The sequence below is a fragment of the Adiantum capillus-veneris genome, chromosome 11, assembly GCF_014529385.1.
Source record: "Adiantum capillus-veneris isolate H3 chromosome 11, ASM1452938v2, whole genome shotgun sequence".
NCBI classification, from domain to species: Eukaryota; Viridiplantae; Streptophyta; class Polypodiopsida; order Polypodiales; family Pteridaceae; genus Adiantum; species Adiantum capillus-veneris.
In genome coordinates, this window is record NC_140941.1 from 161,212,660 (window position 1) to 161,237,267 (window position 24,608).

Sequence of the window (24,608 nt, forward strand, 5' to 3'; positions counted from 1 at the left end):
TTGCAAAATTTTGTCCACACTTGTCATACAAAGTGAGCTTATACAACCCACGGCACAAAAGGCCAGATGCAACAATTTCATCACCAAAACTGAGATCATGAACTGTACATCTGTCATCCACAAATTTGACTACAAGTCCAAGTCTAGCAAGTGCGGATACAGACAAGAGATTCTTCTTGATCCTAGGTATATAAAGTGCATCAATAAGTGTGAAAGAACTGCCATTAGCAGCAGTAAGCACAATCTTTCCAACTCCCTGAACTGGATAAGAGGCATTGTTGGCACAAGTGACTGAATTCCCATGAGGGACAGACTCGAGAGAGGTAAACAATTCACGATGTGCTTTATAGCACCACTATCGAAATACCACACATGTGAATCTGCAACAACTGACGAGCATGCATCATGGACAGTAGGATTGTAAGTGCACTCTGCGCTAAAAGCCCATTCTGCATCAACATCAGCATTACAGTCTCCTTTCACAGAAGACTCAACAATGGTTGCATTTGTAGTGAAACCAGTATTTGCAGTGGAACCACCCTCTTTCTTCTTAGCCTCTTTGGCCTTCAACTTAGGACACGACTTGATCAAGTGATCATTAGCTTTACAACAATGGCAACGCATCTTCTTTTTGCCCTTATCACCAGAATTTCCAGACGAATTGCTGCCAGCAGAAGCATAAGGAACAGAATTTTTTCCACTCACATCAGAACCATAAGAAGTGGCCGCATTAATGTTACCACCCTTTCTTTGAGAAGCAATAAAAGCCTGTTCAACTGCACGTTGCCTAGTCCTTTTTTTTCTGGAAAGTGACTCTTGCAACAGCAATGTGCATAATGCATCAAACTTGACACTTCAGGATTTCCTTCGGTCATCAGCCTCCAAGCACTAGCAAAAGTCTAGTAGGAATCTGGTAAGGCATCAAGAACAGTCTGCACTAGGGAACTGTGTGAAATGACTTCGCCTGCAGAAATAAGTTGCTCATTGATATCCTTGACAGTAGCAAGTAAAGTGTCCGTATCATCGTCCTCATGCATAATCTTCGACTCCAGCTCTTTACGCAGGAAAGGAATTTTAGCCTCATTGCGGCTTGCATAAAGACCTGCTAGAATATCCCAAGCCTGTTTTGCAGATTTTGCTGAACGGATGTGAGGAACAATGGTGCGCTTCACAGACAACGCAATCAATGCATGAGCCTGCGCATCCTTTACATCCCAACGAGCTTGTTCTGTCGTAGGCAAAACAACTCTAACAACAACAATCCTTTACATCCCAACGAGCTTGTTCTGCCGTAGGCAAAAAAACTCTAACAGCGGCAATCCTTGCAGCAAGAACTGCAACATCCTCAACATCGCCTACATCCTCAGAACCAGGACGTACATCAATGCCCTGCACAATGTTCTAGATGCCCTTTGACACAAGAACATGTTGCATCATATAAGCCCACATAGGGTAGTTGTCCCCATCCAACCTGTCCTCAGCAGGAAACATCTTGAACACATATGTGTTGTTGTTGTCAGCCATGGTAAATGCTGCACCTGATGTGAAAACTGCCCGAAAATAGGAGAAACGGGGCGAGAACAACACATGCTATATAGCACCAACCGTAGAAGACTATAAGGCACCTGTTACGCAGAAAACGACACTGACAAAAATTATGTACAAAATGACGAAATAGCTTGTACAGTATTGCCTGTAGTGGAAACGGAGGCCGAAATGAGCCCAAATCAAAAATCTCAGCAGACCGAGCTCTACGAGTTCCCCCGAAATATTAGTCGACTTGCGAACGCTCGCCAAAGCTCACTGAAATCGAAGAAAGTGAGGAGGCGTGTACTGGAGCAGCTGGCGACTAAGCCCGGGAGAATGCAACCTGCTCTGATACCAATTGTTGGAATTAGGGTTGTAGAGAAACGTGCACAGCTTGGAGAAGACGAAGGAAGCTCAAGGCACACAATAGAGAGTGTGTTACTTAGTGTGCAATGGAAAGATTGATAGCCCTAGAGTGATGGGCGTATATACAATGCTCGGGGGGAAAAACCTCCTAAAGAGGGAAAAAATGCCCCGGCGGTCCTAGTGTGTTCACACACATCACTACCACATGTTTATGGTAACACATCTTGCTCGTACCTGCACACACACCGAAGGGAATCCCATACATAGACTAGGCTATTTCTTATGTTTACACTTTGGCCTATTATTAAGCATGACCAAAGCCTGTGGTTTCTCATGCTACACCCATGGGGGCATCCAAGGCCTCTTCATATCCCCTATAATATGGCAGACTAATCTTTAAAAAAGAACCTACAATAAACATTTTCCAACCCTAGAGAATTTTTGAGATATCTCTTTCTACCATTCTAGTGTAGGTGCTACAAACTTATTCCATGAAACAATCAAGAAGTTTGCAATCTGAGAGGGAGTTTTTAAAGGGCAAGAGAAAAAATCTTTATCCAAATCAGTTATGTTCCATTTTTCTTGACACTAGCAAGAAGATTTAATCACGACATCCCATAAGATTTAATTCCCTACTCCATAAGAACTTTTTGATTCATGATAATAACGAGAGAAAATAATTCCTTCTCCAATTTTGCAGGGGCATGAATTTTCAAAAGATGTAAACAATGATAGCTTAGGCCCCTAGCACACTAGGGAATGCGGCTATCCCCCTTTTTGAAATGTGGCCACCCAAGTGAAGTCACACTAGACCATGTATACAAAGATGTCCAGCTCTACCAACAAATATGTTATAGCCAAGTGGTAAGACAAGTGTTGTTCCCACTGCTCGTCAAAGTTCTAATTGTATCGGCTTCTTTCGCAACAACCTTTTAACAGTTGGCCGCAATAAGAGAAACTTGGTTGGTCGCGCTTGCTTGCATCTCTGACAAAGTCTTGAGGCAATGTTTCGCTTTTTCCATGGCAAATAAACTCTTTCCATATCAATGTGGCCTTCCAATGCCTGTCCCAGTGTGACAAGGGCCTTAGACAATCTTAAACCGACATGACGCGGATCTTCAAAGCAATGGCATGCAGCATGTTTTACCCCATCTGTGAGCCATACATCAAATTTTTGCACTCATGTAGTGCATGGCAAGCGTGTTTCATAAATAGAGGCAACTAAAAAATATTCAACGTCTCTCTCTCTCTCTCTCTCTCTCTCTCTCTCTCTTTTATAGATATATATATATATATATATATATCACACACACACACACAATATACTTAGATTTGAGATTTAACAGCTCACAATTTTCATGTGTTTGTGACAATGCATTGCAACTCCCCTTCCGCCAGATTATGTTAGTAGATGTTAGTAAAATATGGTGGAGAGGAGTATCGATACTTTGGAGAAAAGGAAAATCAGTTGGTGGTGTGGAGGGGGCAGATGGGAAAATCCAGAAGCAGGGAGGGGATTGGAGGAGAGGGAGGGAAACGGGTGATGGATGGCCACACTGGCGTACGCGCGAGCTGCCCCCTATCCACACACACACTCCCTCACACTCTCTCCGTGAGGAGGGGACCACTTCTACTCATCAAATAGGCAACATTTCATCAGTTGCTACACTACTCAGCAATCGAAGAGCACGCACTGTGAGATCTCGCTTTCTAGCGGAGTTCGTCGTCCTGCGACATGGCTGCCCTCGCTGCCGCGTCCGTCTCCAACGCTGCTGCTCTGGGCAACAGCCTTGCCACCAAGAATGCTCTTCGCGAGAAGGTCCCTGTGGCGCAGGCCAGAGTCAGCATGGTAATCAATAATTCCGTCGATGCTTGTCGGTTTAACGTTCTGGGTGTGTGAGTGCGCTGCTCGCTATGTCGTCTGCCAACCTAGGTACTTCGGGTTTTGCTGATGATGGCTGGGATTTTGCAGAATTCTGAGTACTGGTATGGGCCCGATCGCCCCAAATACCTTGGCCCCTTCTCTGCCCAGACCCCTTCCTACCTCAAGGGCGAGTTCCCTGGCGATTACGGCTGGGACACCGCTGGCCTATCTGCAGACCCTGAGGCATTTGCTAAGAACAGGGCCTTGGAGGTTAGTAATGCCATGCTTGAGAGCTAGGCAATGTGGGTTCTTGTATTGTCTATAAATCACTAGACAGAAGATAAATGGTGTCTTGAGGTTGAGATTACTTGTGTAATTTCAGGTTATTCACAGCCGATGGGCCATGCTTGGAGCTTTGGGATGCATCTTCCCAGAGGTTGCACAGAAGTATCTGAATGTGTCCTTCAAGGAGGCAGTCTGGTTCAAGGCTGGAGCACAGATTTTCTCAGAGGGTGGGTTGGACTACCTCGGCAACCCCAACCTTGTTCATGCACAGAGCATTCTCGCCATTTGGGCATGCCAGGTGGTGTTGATGGGAGCTGCAGAGGGCTACCGCATCAATGGTTTATCAGGAGTTGGTGAGGGTGGTGACTTGTATCCTGGTGGGCAATACTTTGACCCCTTGGGCTTGGCTGATGACCCAGAGACTCTTGCTGAGTTGAAGGTGAAAGAGCTCAAGAATGGGCGCCTTGCTATGTTCTCCATGTTTGGCTTCTTCGTGCAAGCCATTGTGACAGGCAAGGGACCACTTGAAAACCTGCTGGACCACTTGGATAACCCCGTTGCCAACAATGCCTGGAACTATGCTACCAAGTTTGTCCCCGGAGCATAATTGTAAGTGCACACCCCTCTCTAGGGGTTGTATCATGGAATCCGAGCTTAATTGGTTTTGGAAAACATTTGCTTGTATGGAACTGTATGAAGTCTGAAAAGCATATGCATGAATTGTGTCTGGGAACTTAGTATTCTGGACTCTGTGCCGGCCACCATTAGGTATCAAAAAAATATGTTGTCTTGTTGTTGCCTACATTTGGAACAATGTAGACAAAGGAAGCTCCCTTGTCGACCAAATGTTTCAGCAGTTCACATTGTTGGCTGTTAAATGTCTGTTCATATGTAATGGTAAGCTTTATGGTGACACTTAGAGAAATGTTGTACTATTCCTCCTGTAACAGCCAGCACTATTGAGCCTCCTGACTTTGACCTCGATGGTGGTTTACAGCTCCGAAGATAACAAATAATAATTACCAGGTGCAGGTGGAATCTTCTTTCCAATGGAGCTTTACTACTCATGCATTCAATCCGCTGAAGCACATACAGCTTGGGATTGTGGGAAAAATGTGGGACATATGAGTGTAATTGCAGAGCTCGGAAAAAACTTGGCAAACCTGCATGTGTGAATTGACTGAGGTTAATTGACGAAGTTTAAAGGAATCACACCAATTTACACTAATTTTCCAAATATTTGTAGGTTTTCTCACGTTCAAATATTTAATCCACTGGTAGGTTTCAAAATTTGCAGGATGGATTAACACTAAATCTAAATTTTTTCAAGCACAAGTGAATCATGACACTACCTTTGTCTAATTCCGTGTGACTAATTACAAGGGTACATGCATGTTTAAAACGGTTGCAGTTATATTATGTCTTTCTAGATGGTTGGATTGTGGATAAGTAGCTTCATCATACTGACTTTGTCAAAACTCGTCTCTAAAATACATGGGAAGAACATGTATGTTTGATAAAATTGCATCCATCTCAAACTCCTTATAGACGATTAGATCGTTTATGAGCATGCCTTTGCTCGTTGTGTACATAGGTCATCAATATCACTTACTAGTTTTTAAATACACTTTGTAACCCACCCTGAATTTATGAAACGATCTACTTTCATGTCTGCTGACAAAAATCGTAGTTCGAAGCTTAGAATCAAATTGAAGAATGTAGGACTGTCTCACGTATCGTGCGTTTTGATGTGTCAAGCTTTCATTGGGAGATAGGTGGGGATAGCTCTTAGTGTTATAGGGTAGTGAAATATAAAGTGGTGGTTTGGTAAGGTTATGCACAATTGCAAACATTCAACTTCAACCAAAAAGAGCTTTGTGCCATGATGTGAGCTTGAATCAACATGAAAACCACAAAACAACTATGTAAGCCCAATCTTATGCTGGTTAGAAGAGAGCCATCTACTGGTTTGCTTATTTATTATAGGCCTCCCTTGCTTGTTCATCGTATAAATGAGTGAGACTAGTTCCTGGTTGACTTTCTTGGCTTGAGCAAGCCATCTGATGTAGGTGACCATATTTGGGGTCCATCCCCTCTTCTTCATTTGCATCACTATGGCACAAACCTCGTGGACTTTCTTGGCTTCGGCAAGCCATCTATTAGTTGATGTATGTGAACACACTTCGCCATCTAAATGACTATTGGTAAGATCCTTAACCACTTCCTTGGCTTTGAAAGCCATCTCGGCGTAATGTAGTTGGCGACATTGTTAAAGTTAAGGCATCTAAAGTGAACTGCCCAAGGTGATCCCATTATTTGGTTTGGCTTGTAAGTATTTATTTTACTTGTCAAAGTCTTGGGTAGTGCAATTTATTGGGATTGCTATATAAACAACCGCTTGCTTCCATTGTATACACATTCAGTTATTCATTGCCAAGGTTGATAAGTTCAGGAGACTCTCTCTCTCTCTCTCTCTCTCTCTCTCTCTCTCTCTCTCTCGGGTCTCTACGCTTCGGCATTGTCGATTTTGACATGGTATCAGAGCAACTCGGTGATCCTTGAAGGCCTTGATGTGGAGGAGCAAAGAGAAGAGAAGACCCAGAGTAAGCCTCCTGCTACCTGCGCTCCAAATCGCTGTCCCTCCAGACGTTCTACCTTGGCACTGCGTTTTGCATTTTGAAACGCCGTTGTCCCTTGAGAACGCCACCAAGCCTTGTTATCCTGAGCGTTTTAGAACACGGCCCCTTGCGACCCTCTGCGACCACCTCCACTCCCTGCGCCACTGCCTCCCCCTATGTTGCCCACATCGTTTCTAAACGATGGGCACACTGTCCTTGGCGACGAAGTCACCCCCTGCTGCATTTTGGAAACGCTGTTGTCTATACGTCAAAACCGCTGCAGGCAGCATGGCTTTGGCTTTTGATTAAGAGAGGAGCCCTAAGTCTTTTGGCAAGGGATTGGGCATAGCAACGGTGCCTTGCGCGACTAGACGGCCAAGTGGAGGGATTTTCGTGTGGCTTGGGAGACAGACCTTGGAGTTTCGGACTCCAAGGAAAACAGAGTTTGCAATGCGGATTGGGATTTGCAGACACTTGGTGCGGCTCGGGAAATGAAGAGGCAGGAAATTGGAGTTGAAGAGAGGGATTGAGGAGGGTGCATCATTGGTTGGTTCTTGTGGCCACTTTGGAGAGCGAGAAGGTTCCCGGAGTTCTAGATCTCGAGACTCGCGACGACATCGATCAAAGACAACCAAAAGCTATGGATAATGGATCGACAACCATCCATTTAGCGACCTACGCACCGGCACAATTCTTAAGGAACCCGACAATTTGTTTGGCTCGAGTTGATGAAGTCAAAAGAAAATAGAGGAGTTCGCTAGAGGACATCGGCAAAGGTCAGTTGGACAAGGATGGCAGTACCAGTACTCAGTTAGTTGCCTCAGTACCCGAGAGGTACGACCACAATCATGATTGTCATTCGACGCTTTGTTTGGCTCGGGAGTTTGAAGCCAAGGGCAAAAGCAAGAACGCACAGAAAGACAAGGACAAAGGCAATCTGGACAATGATTACGGTAATAAAGATTTGGCAAAAGAGATCGACATGGCATACGTGGCGATGGCCACTGTGGCCTCGACGTCAGATTTCTAGTCAAATGACACGTGTCACCACTAGCTTCAGCAAGAGAGAGGCTTGTGAGTGGCAGAGAGGGGCAATGCATGCTCCCTATAGTTAATTTGGACCCTTGTGTTGAAGTTCAAGTTATTGGTGTTTGGACCCGTAGGTCGGAGTTCAATGCACATGCATCTGGCAAGGAACCAATCAGACGTTTAAAACACTATGGATGAGTGCACCAATCCATCGTTGTTGGTCAGATTTTGGATTGCCATGGAAAGATAGATAGCCCTAGAGTGATGGGCTTAGATACAATGCACGAGAAAAAAAATCTCCTAAAGAGGGAAAAAAATGCCTCGGGGGTCCTAGTGTGTTTACACACATCACTACCACATGTATATGGTAACAAATCCCCCCCTGGAGTGATGCCGTGAACGAGAGCTGGCGCATGAGTAAAGGGGAGTGCCATGCCCTGAGGACATGATCAGTCCACAAACGGGAGTAAGCTCAAAGCTTTGCGGAAAGCTTTGAGCTTCTAACGAGACAATGCCTTTGTGAAAAGATCTGCAAGGTTGTCCTGTGTTGGCACATAAGCCAAGCTAATCTCTCCTGCTGAGAGCCTCTCCCTGACATAGTGGTAATGCACCTCAATGTGCTTTGTGCAGGCATGAAAAACTGGGTTCCTCGCAACTGCCAATACGCTCTGATTGTCAGTGTAGATAGTGTTGGCAGTATCCTGTCCAGCACCCAAATCAGCCATAAGGCGTCTGAGCCATACACACTCAACCGTAGTTGTGAAGACTGCCTCACAACTAGAAGTGGCCACATTAGATTGCTTCTTGCTCAACCATGATATACATGAACTGCCAAGCATGGAAAAAAAACCACTTGAGGACACGCGTGTCAAAACAAGCAACCCAATCTAAGTCCTAAAAAGCATGTAAGTCTGGTGGCAATGATCCCCCCTTGGGATAAAACTAGCCAAGATGTAAAGTGCCACTAAGGTAGCAGAAAATCCTCTTGACAGTCTACCAATGCTTAGACCCTGGGCTATGCATAAATCTGTTGACTTGTGAGACTGCAAACTGAATATCTGGCCTCGTGTTGCATACATAAATGAAGCATCCAATAGCATTTTGGTAAAGAGTGACATCTGCAGGATCACCAACATCATGAAGACACAACTTTAAACCTGTTTCGATGGGAGTGGCAATAGGTTTGCAATCCTCAAGTCCAAACTTACATAGCAATGGCTCTATGTAACTTTTCTAACACAAGGCAATACCACCATCACACTGCTTAAACTGTATGCCCAAGTAATGATGCAATAGTCCCAAATCTTTTATCTTGAAAGTAGCATTCAAATCAACCTTAAATTCAACAATATGTCCCTCATTTGGTCCAGTGATCAGCAAATCATCTATATAAAGAACCACAATGAGAAGTACATCACCCTCATGCTTTACATACAATGTGCTTTCTGTTGGACTGTTACAAAAGCCTCGTTTGACCAAATGAGTGTCAGCTTTCTCATCTCAAGCACGAGGAGATTGCTTCAACCCATACAAAGTCTTCTTACATCTGCACACTTTGTCCTCTTGTCCTTTCTTGACAAAACCGCGAGGCTGCGTTACCTAAACTTCCTCAAATATATCACCATTCAAGAAAGCAGTAACAATGTCTGATTGATGTACATCCTAACCAAAATGAGCTGCCAATGCACATAGAAAACGGACAGTAGTCATACGACAAGTGGGAGGAAAAGTCTCTTCATAATCTATGCCTTTTTGTTGTGCATAACCCTTTGCAACAAGTCGAGCCTTATGGCGATCGATCTCACCATCCGGCTTGCGTTTCAACTTGTAAACTCACTTCGTATCAATGGCCTTTTTGCCAGGAGGCAAATCACACAAAGTCCATGTGTCATTTTCTATAAGTGCACCATATTCTAATTGCATGGCAACCATCCAATTTTTTAAATTCTATGCTTCATCAAAAGACGGAGGCTCCTCAACATCATGTAAGCTAGACACAGCCAAAGCATAATAATCTGAAGTATAAGATGCATCACCAGAGCCTGAACAAGTACGACTAGACAAAGGTGCATCCAATTTACTGTCATGCAATGTATGTACCAGCCATTTTGGCATACCTCTAGCTTGCTCATTTTCAACCCTTTCCTCATCAAGTACATCATGTACATCTGCATCAGTAATCTGTAACATTTTTGAAAACCCCCATAGACTGTACATTTGTCTCATTGGAATTTACATTCAAAATTCCACCACTGAAAAGGGGCAACAAAGTGTCATAAATGTCCTGTGAGCTTACATTACTGTCTCTAGTACATGACAGCAAGGACTAAACAGAATTTTCCACAAACACTACATCCCGTGAAACCAAAATACGCTTTGTTTGTGGATGATTCAACCTGTAACCTTTGCTTTCATCACTATTACCAACAAAAATACATTTCACACCCTTATCATCCAATTTTCAGCATTGTGTTTGTGGCACCAAAGCATATGCCAAACAACCAAAAACACGTATGTGCTCAATAGAAGGCTTTCTATCATGCCATGCTTCATATGGAGTATAGACTACAAAGATTTTGTAGGACACCTGTTAGGTATATAAGTGGCACATATGATGGCCTCAAGCCAAAAAGAATGCGGCAAAGCTTGACTTTTGACCATCCATCATGCCATTTTCGTAAGTGACCTATTTTTTCTCTCAGCAATACCATTTTGCTGAGGTGTATAAGGCGCTGTACATTGGTGTTTTATCCCATGACTAGTCAGAAATGCATTAAATTCAAGAGACATATACTCCCCCCCTCGATCGGAACAGAGGGTGCCAATAGTACATTTTGATACATTTTCAGCTTTAGCCAGAAATCGTTTGAAGCACATAAAAACTTTGGCCTTCTCTTTAAGCGGAAATACCCAGGCATGCCTGGAGTAATCATCAATGAAAGTCATGAAGTAAAGGTAATTGCCCAAGGAAGGAGTTTGCATGGGCCCACAAACATCACTATGCACAAGCTGCAACCTGCATGTGGCCCTAATTGAACCATCCTTTGGAAACTTCAAACGCTACATCTTACCCAAAATACAGCCTTCACAAACATGTTTGACAGGTGCTTCAAGAGGCCGCAAAGAAGAAACCATATCAGATTTCTGCAAACACAGCAAACTGGCAAAATTCAGATGCCCAAAACGTGCATGCCACAGTTTTGCATCTGAAACAGTCCTTGAATCTACAACTGCATTTGCAAAATTTTGTCCACACTTGTGATACAAAGTGAGCTTACACAGTCCACGGCACAAAAGGCCAGATGCAACAATTTCATCACCAAAATTGAGATCATGTACTGTACATCTGTCATCCACAAACTTGACTACAAGTCCAAGTCTAGCAAATGCAGATACAGACAAAAGATTCTTCTTGATCCCAGGTACATAAAGTGCCTCAACAAGCGTGAAAGAACTGCCATTCGCAGTAGTAAGCACAATCTTTCCAACCCCCTGAACCGGATAAGAGGCATTGTTGGCACAAGTAACTGAATTCCCATGAGGGACAAACTCAAGAGAGGTGAATAATTAAAGATGTGAGGTAATGTGCTTTGTAGCACCAGTGTCCAAATACCACACGTATGAATCTGCAACAACTGACATGCATGCATCATGGACAATAGGATTGTAAGTGCACTCTGCAATAAAAGCCCATTCTGCATCAACATCAGCATCACAATCTCCTTTCACAGAAGACTCAACAATGGTTGCATTTGTAGTGGAACCAGCATTTGCAGTGGAAACACCCTCTTTCTTCTTAGCCTCTTTGGCCTTCAACTTAGGACACTGCTTGATCAAGTGATCATAAGCTTTACCATAATGGAAACGTATCTTCTTTTTGTTACCATATACATGTGGTAGTGGTGTGTGAACACACTAGGACCGCCGGGGCATTTTTTTCCTCTTTAGGAGGTTTTTCCCCCCGAGCATTGTATATACGCCCATCACTCTAGGGCTATCAATCTTTTCATTGCACACCAAGTAACACACTCTCTATTGTGTGCCTTGAGCTTCCTTCGTCTTCTCCAAGCTGTGTGCGTTTCTCTGCAACCTAATTCCAACAATTGGTATCAGAGCAGGTTGCGTTCTCCCGGGCTTAGTTGCCAGCTGCTCCAGTACACGTCTGCTCAGATTTTAATTCGGGCTCATTTCGGCCTCCGTTTCCACTACAGGCAGTACTGCACAGGCTATTTCGTCATTTTGTGCAAAATTTTTGTTAGTGTCGTTTTCTGCATAACAGGTGTCTTATAGTCTTCTACGGTTTGTGCTATATAGCACGTGTTGTTCCCGCTTCGTTTATTGTATTTTTGGGCAGTTTTCACATCAGGTACAGCATTTACCATGGCTGACAACAACACAGATGTGTTCAAGATGTTTGCTGTGCTGAGGACAGGTTGGATGGGGACAAGTATCCTATGTGGGCTTATATGATGCAACATGTTCTTCTGTCAAAGGGCGTCTGGAAAATTGTGCAGGGCATTGATGTACGTCCTGGTTCTGAGGATGTAGGCAATAATGAGGATGTTACAGGTCTTGCTGCAAGGATTGCTGCTATTAGAGTTGTTTTGCCTACGGTAAAATAAGCTCGTTGGGATGTAAAGGATGCGCAGGCTAATGAATTGATTGCGTTGTCTGTGAAGCGCACCATTGTTCCTCACATTCGTTCAACAAAACCTGCAAAACAGGCTTGGGATATTTTCTAGCAGGTCTTTATGCAAGCCGCAATGAGGCTAAAATTGCTTTGCTGCGTAAAGAGCTTGAGTCGAAGATTATGCATGAGGAAGATGATATGGACACTTTCCTTGCTAGTGTCAAGGATATCAATGAGCAGCTTATTTCTGTAGGTGAAGTCATTTCAGACAGTTCCCTTGTGCAGACTGTTCTTAATGCCTTACCAGATTCTTACCAGACTTTTGCTAGTACTTGGAGACTTATGACCCAAGGAAATCCAGAAGTTGTCAAGTTTGATGCATTATGCACATTGCTGTTTGCAAGAGTCACTTTCTAGAAAAAACAGGACTAGACTGCGTGCAATTGAACAGGCTTTTATTGCTTCTCAAAGAAAGGGTGGTAACAGCAATGAAGACACTTCTTATGGTTCTACTACGAGTGGCAAAAATTATGTTCCTAATGCTTCTGCTGGCAGCACTTCGTCTGGCAATTCTGGTGATAAGGGCAAAAAGAAGATGCGTTGCCATTATTGTAAAGCTAATGATCACTTGATCAAGTCGTGTCCTAAGTTGAAGGCTAAAGAGGCTAAGAAGAAAGAGGGTGGTTCCACTGCAAATGCTGGTTCCACTACAAATGCAGCCATTGTTGAGTCTTCTGTGAAAGGAGACTGTGTTACTGATGTTGATGCAGAGTGCACTTACAATCCTGATGTCCATGATGCATGCTTGTCAGTTGCTGCAGATTCACATGTGTGGTATTTTGACAATGGTGCTACAAAGCACATTACCTCACATCGTGAATTATTTACCTCTCTCGAGTCTGTCCCTCATGGGAATTCAGTCACTTGTGCCAACAATGTCTCTTATCCGGTTCAGGGAGTTGGAAAGATTGTGCTTACTGCTGCAAATGGCAGTTCCTTTACACTTGTTGATGCACTTTATGTACCTGGGATCAAGAAGAATCTCTTGTCTGTATCCACACTTGCTAGACTTGGACTTGTAGTCAAATTTGTGGATGACAGATGTACAGTTCATGATCTCAGTTTTGGTGATGAAATTGTTGCATCTGGCCTTTTGTGCCGTGAGTTGTATAAGCTCACTTTGTATGACAAGTGTGGACAAAATTTTGCAAATGTTGTAGTACATTCAAGGGCTATTTAAGATGCAAAACTTTGGCATGCACGTTTTGGTCATCTGAATTTTGTCAGTTTGCTACGTTTGTAGAAATCTGATATGGTTGCTTCTTTGCCGCCTCTTGAAACACCTGTCAAACATGTTTGTGAAAGGTGTATTTTGGGTAAGATGTAGCGTTCTAAGTTTCCAAAGGATGGTTCAGTTCGGGCCACATGCAGGTTTCAGCTTGTGCATAGTGATGTTTGTGGGCCCATGCAAACTTCGTCCTTGGGCAATTACTTGTACTTCGTGACTTTCATTGATGATTACTCCAGGCATGCATGGGTATTTCCGCTTAAATCGAAGTCCGAAGTTTTTATGTGCTTCAAAAATTTTCTAGCTATGGCTGAAAATGTCTCGAAATGTACTATGGGCACCCTCCGTTCTGATCGAGGGGGGGAGTATATGTCTCATGAATTTAATGCATTTCTGGCTAGTCGTGGGATAAAACACCAATGTACAGTTCCTTATACACCTCAGCAAAATGGTGTTGCTGAGAGAAAAAACAGGTCACTGACGGAAATGGCACGATGTATGGTCAAAAGTCAAGCTTTGCCGTATTCTTTTTGGCTTGAGGCCATCATGTGTGCCACTTATGTACTTAACAGGTGTCCTACGAAAGCTTTGTAGTCTATTAATCCATATCAAGCATGGCATGATAGAAAGCCTTCTATTGAGCACATGCGTGTTTTTGGCTACTTGGCATATGCTTTGGTGCCACAAACACAGCGCAAGAAATTGGATGATAAGGCTGTCAAATGTGTTTTTGTTGGTTATAGTGCTGAAAGCAAAGGTTACAGGTTATATCATCCGCAAACAAAGCGTATTATGGTTTCACGGGATGTAGTGTTTGTGGAAGATTCTGTTCAGCCCTTGTTTTCATCTACTAGAGACAGTAATGTGAGCTCACAGGACATTTATGACACTTTGTTGCCTCTTTCAGTGGTGGAAATATGAATGTAATTTCCAATGAGTCAAATGTACAGCCTATGGGGGTTTCTGAAAATGTTACAGATCAGCCTATTACTGATGCAGATGTACATGATGTACTTGATGAGGAAAGGGCTAAAAATGAGCAGGCTAGAGGTATGCCAAAATGGCTGGTGCACACTTTGCATGACAGTAAATTGGATGCACTTTTGTCTAGTCGTACTCATTCAGGCTCTCGCCATGCATCTTATACATCAGATTGTTAAGCTTTTGCTATGTCTAGCTTACATGATGTTGAGGAGCCTCGGTCTTTTGATGAAGCACAGAATTCAGAAAATTGAATGGCTGCCATGCAATCAGAATATGATGCACTTATAGAAAATGACACATGGACTTTATGTGATTTGCCTCTTGGCAAATCACATAAAGTCTTGGCAAAAAGGCCATTGTTACGAAGTTGGTTTACAAGTTGAAACGGAAGCCGGATGGTGAGATCGATCGCGATAAGGCTCGACTTTTGCAAAGGGTTATGCACAACAAAAAGGCATAGATTATGAAGAGACTTTTGCTCCCACTTTTCATATGACTACTGCGCGTTTTCTATGTGCATTGGCAGCTCATTTTTGTTGGGATGTACATCAATAAGACATTGTTACTGCTTTCTTGAATGGTGACATATTTGAGGAAGTTTATCTAACGCAGCCTCGCGGTTTTGTCATAAAAGGACAAGAGGACAAAGTGTGCAGATGTTAGAAGACTTTGTATGGGTTGAAGCAATCTCCTCGTGCTTGGTATGAGAAAGCTGACACTCATTTGGTTAAACGAGGCTTTCGTCACAGTCCAACAGAAAGCACATTGTATGTAAAGTGTGAGGGTGATGTACTTCTCATTGTGGTTCTTTATGTCGATGATTTGCTGATCACTGGAGCAAATGAGAGAAATATTGTTGAATTTAAGTCTGATTTGAATGCTACTTTCAAGATGAAAGATTTGGGGCTGTTGCATCATTACTTGGGTATACAGTTTAAGCAGTGTTATGGTGGTATTGCCTTGTGTCAGAAAATTTACATAGAGACATTGCTATGTAAGTTTGGACTTGATGATTGCAAACCTATTGCCACTCTCATGGAAACAGTTTTGAAGTTAAGTCTACATGATGCTGGCGATCCTACTGATGTCACTCTTTATCAAACTGTTGTTGGCTGCCTCATTTATGTATGCAACAGGAGGCCGGATATTCAGTTTGCAGTCTTACAGGTAAGCAGATTTATGCATAGCCCAGGGTCTAAGCATTGGGAGGCTGTCAAGAGGATTTTCCGCTACCTTAGTGACACTTTACATCTTCGCTTGTTTTATCCCAAGGGGGGATCATTGCCGCGAGACTTACATGCTTTTTCGGACTCAGATTGGGCTGGTTGTTTTGACACGCGAGTGTCCACAAGTGGTTTTTGTTTCATGCTTGGCAATTCATGCATATCATGGTTGAGCAAGAAGCGACCTAGTGTGGCCACTTCGAGTTGTGAGGCTGAGTACAGGGCAGTCTTCACAGCTACGGTTGAGTGTGTATGGCTCAGACGCCTTATGGCTGATTTGGGTGTTGGACAGGACACTGCCAACACTATCTACACTGACAGTCAGAGCGCATTGGCAGTTGCGAGGAACCCAGTTTTTCATGCTAGGACAAAGCACATTGAGGTACATTACCACCATGTCAGTGAGAGACTCTCAGCAGGAGAGATCAGCTTAGCTTATGTGCCAACACAGGACAACCTTGCAGATCTTTTCACAAAGGCATTGTCTCGTGAGAAGATTGAAGCTTTCCGCAAATCTTTGGGCTTGCTCCCCTTTGTGGATTGATCATGCTCAGGGCATGGCACTTCCCTTTACTCATGTCATCTCTTGTTCACCGCATCACTCCAGGGGGAATTTGTTACGATATACATGTGGTAGTGATGTGTGTGAACACACTAGGACCGCCGGGGCATTTTTTCCCTCTTTAGGAGGTTTTTTCCCCCTGAGCATTGTATATACGCCCATCACTCTAGGGCTATCAATATTTCCATTGCACACCAAGTAACACACTCAAGTTGTTACCATATACATGTGGTAGTGATGTGTGTGAACACACTAGGACCGCCGGGGCATTTTTTCCATCTTTAGGAGGTTTTTTCCCCCGAGCATTGTAGATACGCCCATCACTCTAGGGCTATCAATCTTTCCATTGCACACCAAGTAACACACTCTCTATTGTGTGCCTTGAGCTTCCTTCGTCTTCTCCAAGCTGTGTGCGTTTCTCTGCAACCCTAATTCCAACACTTTTTTCCTTTTTCACCATAATTGCCACACGAACTGCTGCCAGCAAAAGCATTGGGACAGAAGTTTTGCCACTCGCAGCAGAACCATAAGAAGTGGCTGTTGTAAAAAAAAAATCACTTTTCTTTCGATTAATATAAAGTTTATTCTCTCGTAAGAGTTGAAATATTCTTTGGAGATGTCGCTTGTGTTTGTCTAATAAATTAGAGTAGATGATGATATCATCAAAGAACACTCCAATAAAGGTTCGGTGAGGCCTGAATAGCTTCTCCATCAAGAGGTTAAATGTGGTTGGTGCATTGGTCAAGCCAAAAGGCATGTCAATGTATTCGTAAAGACCAAACGTAGTGGAAAATGTGGTCTTTAACAATGTCTTGATCAACTATCCTTATTTGATGGTAGCCACTTTTTAGGTCAATTCTACTGAAGTAGGTCGACCCTTGCAGCTTATCGAATAGGTCTTCTACCCGTGGAACGGGAAACCTATTCTTGATAGTGATCCTATTTAGTGCTCTATAGTCGACACACATACGATATGTGTCGTCTTTCTTTTGCACTAATAACACGGGTGAACAAAATGGAGATGAGCTAGGCCTAACCAAGCCCTTCTCAACTAACTCATGCACTTGCCGCATAATCTCCTCTTGTTGAGCTTGAAAAACTCTATAAGGAGGTTTATTAGGCGGTGAACTTCCTGGAAGAAGTTCAATTGCATGGTCATCATTGCGTGGTCTAGGAGGTAGTTCGCAAGGGATGCCGTCAATAAAAACATCTTGAAATGCCTTGAGAAAATTGGATAACTCTAATCCTTGTGATGGTTTATATTTTCTTTTGCTAAAGCATTAGGTTCATTTTGAGAATCTTTAACAAAAATCATGTACATGGAAATAGAGCTCTTTATTGACTTATTGAAAGCTTGCGTATGTACAATGGGTATGGTGTTACCCAACTCCTTAGCATCAATGTACATATTCTTTTCCCTGAACCTAAAGTAGATTTGCCTTTCAAGGAATTTAACATTGGTAGCCATGCGATCAAACCATGGTGCCCCTAGTATTACATCCTCATGCTTGAGAGGAGAGATAAATAAGTCCTCTTTGTCCACATAGCTTTGGACATGGAGCCTCAATTTCCCAATGAAGGAAGTAACTGAAGCTTCTTGCCCCTTGAAAGCACCATCGGTGGGTAGGACATCTCCCATCTCATAGGATTGGATGCCTAGCTCGGTGGCCAAATCTGTGGGTGCATATGAAATTGTGAGTAGAACCAGGGTAAAAGAGAATAAAAGCATCATGTTCTCTTACCTTTCCCCAAGCATGGCATAGAGGAGATCCTTTGTGGTGAGCATCCTCTTCTTGTATTTCCACCAAGGTAGCTCTAGAGGGCTCATTTCTTGTATTCTTGTGGGGGCAAGCACGATAAGCATGCCCTTGCTCCCCGCAATTGAAACAGCGGTTATCTTTACGATAATGCTCAAGCTCTTCAGGAGAGAGTTTATTTTTGCATTTATAAAATCCCTTCTCCTTAGCTTTGTTGTTGTTGGCGTTGCCTTTAAGAGACTTTTGGGCATTGTCCTTCCCCTTGGGCTCATTATTATGGTCCTTGTTCTCCGTGGGCTTAAGATTTCTCTTAGCCCCTTGTTGGAAATTGATTCGTGAAGCCACCATGGTATGGTATATGACCGCACATATGGTGCGTGGCCTTTGAGAGTTAACATACTCTGCCATATCTTCAGTTAGATCCGCACAAAATTATTGTTTTTGCTCTCCAAAATCCATATTTTTGAAGATAGTGGATTTGAGATGTAAGTTCGAAAACTTGTCTACGTATTTGTGAATAGATTCGTAAGGAGAGAGCTTCAAGCTTCGCCATTCGGTGAGTACTTTGTCTTTGGCATCGGTAGCCAAAAACTGCTTCATGATGGAAGCTCTTAAAGCTTTCCATGTTTGGGGGGCTTCACCATTTGCCCGTAGGCTAAACCACCATTTTCTAGCCGACTTTTGAAAATGCATAGCTACATGGCATAGCTTAGAGGACTTCGTAAAGCCCTCATCTCCAAACGCCGCATTGAATTGTTGGATGAAGGCAAAGACTTTGTCCGTAGCACCAAAGGTGCCATCGTAGGTAAGAAAAGAGATGTTCTTTCCTCCCTCTTTGAACTTTTTGAGCTTGGACGACCTCTTCCATGAGGTATAGGATTTTCTATGGACTCTTCTTTTTGGTGGTTCAAAAGTTGCACCATCACTTTCTTCAGAGGAGGAAGAATTTGAAGAGGGTGACCTCTTTCTTGCCTTTTTCTTCCCTTGTTCCTCCTTGTCTGCACCATCACTTTCTTTACAGGAGGAAAAGGATAAAGAAGATGGAGAAGAGGGTGACCTCTTTCTCGCCTTTTTCTTCTCTTGTTTTTTGTTGTCCCTCGTTGAATTATGGTGTGGAGAAGTGTGCAATAATCTTCTCTGTTTAGGGGGTGTTGGAGAGCGTTTTGCCCGTCGTCTTCATGGAGCCATCTCAGCCGAGGTGGTAGGAGACTCACTTCTTTCTCGCTCTTTTGGTGGGGACTCTACCATTGAAACTTGAGTTCTCCTTTGGGAAGGATATGCGTCGTCAAGTAGTAGATTTTTGAGCCCTTCGTACAGGTCCTCTTCTTCTTCCCTTATCGGAGAGAGCCCTCTTTTGGAAGTCTCACAAAGAGGCTTCCTAGGTACGCTCTCTTCTTGGTGGGGAGTTTTGGAGAATCCCATGAGCAGGTAGTTGTCTCGTTGCACTTCACTTTGGAGGGATGGATTGCCCATGGCTTGTTGAAGCCTAGAAACAAGGTAGTTAACAAGCATAGGGGCATCATTAGTAGCTTTCTCATTAGCAAAATCAAAGCTATCAACATTAATTTCAGTCTCTTTACTATTGTCAGCAATTCTAACAACTTTTAGGTGTAAATTTTCTTTTAGGTGTACTTTGGCACTTCAAGCCCTAGTTGCTACTCCTCTTAACCCCTTTAGAAAAGCACTCATGATCCTGTATCCGTGGCTCAAACATCATTAATTGCAAGGAGTAGAAGAGAGGGTCTTTCACCACCAAAACAGTACCGGCTCCTGTCAAGTTTCTAATAGCTCAATAGTGGCTAAGCCGAAGGCAAGCCCCATAGGAATCCACTATTAAGACCATAGCTCTCGATGGTGATGCCTCGTTATCTGCACGAAGCAGGTGCATTGCAAGGTTGAAAATTCCCTATTCTACTTACCCAACTGCAACTAATAATACCAAACATTTATAGCTTGAGGACGTCTCCTCTTGAGCAAGAAAAGAGAAACCTTGTGCTTTGATACCAATGTGACATTTAATGGTCTAGTAACTTGTGTGTAGCGGAAAATAACATAAACATAGTGAGCATTTCATTAGAATATATTCCTAATGAGCATAGCAAGAGTGCTTGGATGGAGAGAGCAACAAAACCATAGCACCTAGTTAGATAGGCATGAACAATACTTCAAAAAGAGAGAGAAATTAAGCTATTGACAACAGTTGAGGACCGGATTTAGATGGAGCCGGTCCCCCCTCCAAAAGGCTTTGTATTATAGGTTTCCCCCATCAAGGGAGACATTTTACAATACAAAACTTTTTGTCCCTTCAATAACTTGCTGATGCAATGAAGATGGAAGCTTCAAGCACCAAGCTCATACTTATAAAACACAACATCAATTCCCTCACGGTCTCAGACCCAAGACCTCACACACCTTCGAAGACGGTGAGAGCTAGCGGGGTATGAGAGTAGATCGAGAGGAAGAAGGAGTATTCTTACGAGAAAGAAGTATGTCTCCTCACATAATTACTCATAATAGCTTAGCATAGCTTAGTAATTAGCATGGTAGAGGAGATGAGCATGCATTGGAGCTTGGCTCTTGGTTGGATTTGCATCACAAAGCCAAGAGTTGTTGGTGTAGGCCTCCCTTCTCACAAGCTTGGAGTAGATGATGAGCTTTTCATTAAAGCTTGAGAAGGAGATAGCCTTCTTTACTCCACACATGAGATTGTGTGAGTGTGTGTGTGTGACAATGCCTTGCAAAAATCAGCCCCCTCTCTCTCTTGGTCGACTCCTCTTGCCATTTGCTCCCGCTGACATCCTATTGGCCCCTGTAAAGCTTAGCCAATGACAATTAAGAAACATAAGTGATAGCCTTGTGACATGTGTCCCCCTTTTCCCTTTTGTGAGAGCTTTAGCTATTTAAATAGTGCAATTAAACTCTCATTGGACCCCTTAGTCTTTTGGCCAATAGGAATCAGGCAAGCCATTGGGCTGTGAATGCTCATTGGACCCCTTGGGAGACTATCCAATAGTCTTCTAGAGAGCTTAATTTCTATTGGTTCTTTTATCAAGTGTTTTTAAATGAATTAAACTAGATTTACTCTAGCCTAATTCTCATTGGTCCACCTCTATGGCCATCCAATAGGATTTGAATGCACCTTGGGGGCAACTGGGCTAGGGAGCTGACATGTGTCCACTATGCCCTTTGTGTAAAGGGAGCATCCTAGAGTGTGAGTGTGTGTGTGTATGTGTGTGTGTGTGTGTGTGTGTTTCTCTCTCATCCCCTACTAAAAGGGCTAGCCTCCTCAAGGATAGGGATGTGGGAAGACTTTTGAGTCTTCCCACAAGCATCCAATTTACCCTAAGCTTGACCATTGGACATAACCTTTGAATTTTCGAAGTCTTAATGGGCTGAACCTTAGGTTCTTTGAAGCCCATTGTTGCACATTGCTCTTTTGCAAATGCCCCCCCCCCCTTGGATCCCTGTTTTCCCTCCTTTGGATCCCTACTATGACCAATCTGCAGCATAACCAATATTCTAACCTTTTCTCCCCTGGTACTTCCCCATATTAAATGGTTAGTTTAACATGAGAAAATATTTTAGGAGAATTAAATATTAGTTACTATAACACTCTAGCAGACTCCAAACGTGCTCTGGTTGCATCTCTCTGCTCTGTTGAGATCTGTTAGGATTGTCTTGTGTCTCTCGTGCAATCCCTGCCCACTCCTCTGCGTCCAACTATGCCGGCTTTGGACTACCGGCATTGTACATGTCTCTCGCCTCTGACTGGCGGTGTGACATTGTGGCCTTCACCACACTCAAAATCCAGTCATTCGAGACTGGATCGTATCCCTCTGTTGCCATGTACTCTCTATGAATGGCCTCGACAATGTAACTCTTTCTTTCATCATCTTGATTATCCCAAATCTCCATCACAGAGTGGCCAAACTGAACTGTACAGAGTTGCCAAATCCTTTGTCGCATGGCCTTTCTACCCCTATCTGCCACAACAGCCCCATCCCTTCTCTTGTACACCTTGCTAGGATCATGCTCGTGTGATTCCGAAGGTGTACGTGGTGTGCCAATCGGTGAACTATCTACTGAAGAGAGTGTTGGATGCTCTCTCAGTGGTGTGGACACATCCGTAGAACCGCTACCACATCAACCACCGCCTCTAGAACGACGTCTACCTCGTCTCAAGGATGAACCACCCATTGGTATAGGGGGCACACTCGACTGAAGTGTGGGGCCGGTCAGTGTGGGGGGGGGGGGGGGCACACTAGTCCTAGGCGTAGGGGCACACGTAGAAGGTCTAGAGGAGCCAACTTCCCAAAGGTTCTATGCGTATGTAATCTGCTCTAGTGAGAACTGTGTCAAAAAGGAGCCCATCTGCTCAGGTGACACACCGGTCGGAGTGAGAGGAAAACTAAAACTAGGAGAGTATGTATCATCGTCATCGGCCATGGATACAGATACACAAATAACACAGATAAAATATGTTAGTTTACAAAAGAAACGCTTAATCAATACAAATAAAAAAAAAACGAAGCTGCAACACAACTCAATGAATCTATCCAGTATTGTAGACTAATAAATAGACTATTACAAAAGAGTTCCTAGCAAAAATCTGTAGTTAATCTCTCATCTTCTGCGAGAGCGGATGCACCAAAGATGTCTATCGCAATCTATACTTCTGCATCTTCATCAACAAACTCCACTTCTTCGTCGCTCTCCGCATCTGCTTCAGTATTTGAAAGCTCATCTCTAGGTTCAGGCATATGCTCACCACTAACCTCTAGCTCAAAATCCAAACTTATATCATCCGTCGGCCCTGCACTTTGTTCATGAATTAGCTCTTTGACCTCAACTTCCAATCCTACACACACTTGCTTGCTCCGTGGAGCAACTTGAACAACATAGAGCCACCATGGTTTAGATAGATCATTTTCTCTCCGTAGTGGATCTAGTGTGAACACAACTTGTTCACAATGCTGCAGAAGTACGAATGTATCACGTGCATCTGTCCACACCCACCTAGAGTTCACTTGAATCAATCCACTTATGTCTTTGCGCACAGTTGCATTAGGGCCGCTGGTAATAACTTTGAACCACTTGGCATCAAAGATAAAAATATTAAACTTTCTAAAGCTAATCTTCAAGATATCTTGGATGTAGCCAAAGTATTCAAGCCGGCTAGTCTCTGTGTTCTCATCCCTGGCACTACTCCTACTTTCTTGGATGAAGCTTGCCCTAACACCATTGTCGAAGGTGACCTTTGTTCGTCTATCCGTTGCACTCTAAAGTGTTTTCCATGTGACCACAAAGCTCCATATTTATGATACTGTAGCCACAAAATTTAAATAGACTTAAAGTTATTTAAGTAATGTCATCATGTGGAGCTTGAAAAGGAAGTTATGAAAATTTACATACCAATTGTAACCCCTTGACATCTCCTCTTCCTCTTCAGTAATCAACACTCCATTCCTCTTTGCCTCTGAGATCGTCGCATCTAACCACCACCCAATTGGAAAGTCAAGCAATTTCTGAAGATGATCTAAAAGAGGAAGGTTTCTAGTGGCACGGTTGTACTTGAATTGCAAGCGATCTGTCAAGCGTTGTTGCTTTTTTCCTTCGTACCTCACTAGTCACTTTTGCATGATGTCTGAGTTGAGAAGGCAAAATCTCATAACCTTTTTTCGCATTGTGATGTCCATCTTTCTAATGATGCTTTGTCCCTATGGCTTGTCCCCTATCACCTTGAAGTTGACCTTAGTAGTCCACATTCGGGGCATCTTTGGATCAATTGAGCCCAAAAGTTCATTGATGAGGACAAGAGACTTTTGTACAAGCCATCCTTTGGCCATGCTACCCTTAGGGCGAGCCCTTTGACGAACGAACCCCTTTAAAGTCTTCATGAATCTCTCCAAGAATAACATCCACCTATTATGAACTACCCTAGCAACTGCAACTTCATCGACCACATGCACAAGTACATGCATTTGGATGGTAAGAATGTTTGTTAGAAAGTACTTCTCCACCATACACAATGCTTCAATAGCATTTAAGCGTGCTACATCAATGTTGTCTTCTCTTATCTCCTTTGAACGGATCCAGCATACCAACTCACTGATTTTGTAGATTGTTCTTCTAATGTCATCTTTCAAACAATCCTTTATGGAAATTGGTAAGATAAATTGTAAAATTTGTGCCAATCGTGGGACTTAAGACCACTAAAATTGTCATCTCTCATAAAAGCCATTTTCAAACAACACATGCACCCAGTGGGAGTCCTGAATGAAGATATAGTTTTCTTCACTTATTGCTCTTCTGCACAACTCAAAACCCATGGACCTTTTGGTATAGCAAACTTTCCATTGGGTTTAAGTCAAGGCCACATCTCTGGCATTCGACCCATAGCAGCTTGCAGGTCATCTCTTTGGGCCTTGCTCTCCCTTTTTCCATTGATGGTTTTCCATATGATCTCCCTCACATT

The 24,608-nt window shown here is 43.3% G+C and overlaps 1 protein-coding gene across 1 annotated transcript; it reads left to right on the top strand.

The window, feature by feature from the left end:
• Positions 1-3,538: 3,538 nt before the first annotated feature.
• On the top strand, positions 3,539-4,714 carry LOC147448325 (chlorophyll a-b binding protein 13, chloroplastic-like). Its single transcript, XM_086524169.1, has 3 exons — positions 3,539-3,742; positions 3,866-4,027; positions 4,140-4,714. Exons 1-3 carry the CDS (start codon positions 3,629-3,631, stop codon positions 4,647-4,649), a joined length of 786 nt encoding a protein of 261 aa, XP_086380295.1. The 5' UTR covers positions 3,539-3,628; the 3' UTR covers positions 4,650-4,714.
• The last annotated feature ends 19,894 nt before the right edge of the window (positions 4,715-24,608 follow it).

What these genes read in the sequence shown, in the direction of transcription:
- LOC147448325 (XM_086524169.1), top strand. Translation starts at nt 3,629, where the DNA reads ATGGCTGCCCTCGCTGCCGCGTCCGTCTCCAACGCTGCTGCTCTGGGC. An exon ending in CGCAGGCCAGAGTCAGCATG is followed by an intron (nt 3,743 to 3,865) that starts GTAATCAATAAT and finishes GGGATTTTGCAG; the next exon opens with AATTCTGAGTACTGGTATGG. An exon ending in CTAAGAACAGGGCCTTGGAG is followed by an intron (nt 4,028 to 4,139) that starts GTTAGTAATGCC and finishes GTGTAATTTCAG; the next exon opens with GTTATTCACAGCCGATGGGC.